At 37.8% G+C, this 1,411-nt stretch overlaps 1 protein-coding gene across 1 annotated transcript in view; it reads right to left on the reverse strand.

The window, feature by feature from the left end:
• The window catches only part of LOC101857202, a gene marked incomplete in the record, with an annotated part of 30,623 nt that overhangs the window by 7,635 nt on the left and 21,577 nt on the right, over nucleotides 1-1,411 (reverse strand). The window contains 1 exon segment of the mRNA XM_013086524.2: nucleotides 903-1,093. Coding sequence (XP_012941978.2) covers nucleotides 903-1,093 — 191 coding nt within the window.

Here is a 1,411-nt window from a genome sequence, read left to right on the forward strand (position 1 = left end):
CTAACAAATAAAATAAACAAAATACAAAAATAAAAAATAAATCAAAAACAATTTTTAAATTAACAAAAAAATATATTTAAAAAAATATTTCTCATGGATCAGTACAACTGGCATTTCATTTAGGAGCAACTGTTGCACAAAACTCAATACGACTGTATACAAAAATGATAATGATGCATCACTTAGAAAAAAAAGGTTCTTTTTTTAACTGACAGAGGAGACTACGATGAGAACTTTGTACATAATATGGTAGACTAAGTTCAAAGAACAAGCGACTTCCCCTGAATTCTTGCAGCGGAACCCAAAGAACAAGAACTCCAATCCCCATATTATAACCCTATCCATAAATTTTACCCTTGTGTCACTTAGATCTTGTGCAGATTATTTCCCTTGAACTGGATAACTGACAAAGAGAAATCAAAATATGTCCTTCTTGAGAGACCGAACCTAAAAAAAATATCAGAAAATACTGTCTGGAACGGCAGATGCCATTCGCCAAATTACTCGTATCTAGGGTGGGTACTAAAACCGGGATTTGTGGGGTAATGGTTAGGCTCTCTTCGCCTTTGATTGCAAAAGACTTCTGTTTGATTCCCTTTTTAACCAAGTACCGCCACTTGTCGGATGGGATGTTGTACCCAAGTCTTCTCGGGTTGGTTCCCAAAACAGAAGGTTGAATCTGCTTTCTTCTTAGGTAATCTTAAATATGTTTATTTTCCTTTTTTAGAATTTATGTTATTGTTTTTTGGGGTAAAATTTTAAGTTTTTTTGTTTTTATTTCTAATTTCATTTCATTTTTATTTTTTATTATCACTATTGTTTTTATTACTTTTTGGGTGGGGGGTACTTCAGTAATTACTATAAAGTGTCCCAAAAGTGTCTATCCCACAAATAGCACTAACCTGCCATGGGTAGGCTCCATGCTCCGCGAAGCGCCCTCCCACGATCTTGAGGAGATTAGGCTTGGCCAGCGTCCGAGGGGCGTAGAGGTCATCATCACCAGACGGCGCGCCGGAAGAGACGGGACTTCGTCTAGTCCGCCTGCCTAGTAGGTCCAGGTAGTCGTAAGGTCTTTGGCCACACTGACCGATGACTGGAAGCAAAGGGTTAACGGAACATGTTCTTACTGATCGGGTAAAAGCCGAATATAATAATCGCAAGCGTTGATGGACAATGATTTTTTAAAAAATCAAAGCAGAATCTGCGAGAATGGGTGAGTACTTGAATAAGCATTAATTTTTTCACATTTCCATAACAACGAAGAGTAGTTGTGGAACTTGCAGCAGCATTAGTAGAAACAGTAGTAGAAGGTGTAGTAGTTGTTGTGGTAGTAATAGTAATCGTAGTAGCAGCAGCAGCAGCAGCAGCAGAAGAAGAAGAAGAAGAAAAAGAAGTAGTAGTAGTAGTAGCA

This window comes from Aplysia californica, unplaced genomic scaffold (assembly GCF_000002075.1).
Source record: "Aplysia californica isolate F4 #8 unplaced genomic scaffold, AplCal3.0 scaffold00475, whole genome shotgun sequence".
NCBI lineage: Eukaryota > Metazoa > Mollusca > Gastropoda > Aplysiida > Aplysiidae > Aplysia > Aplysia californica.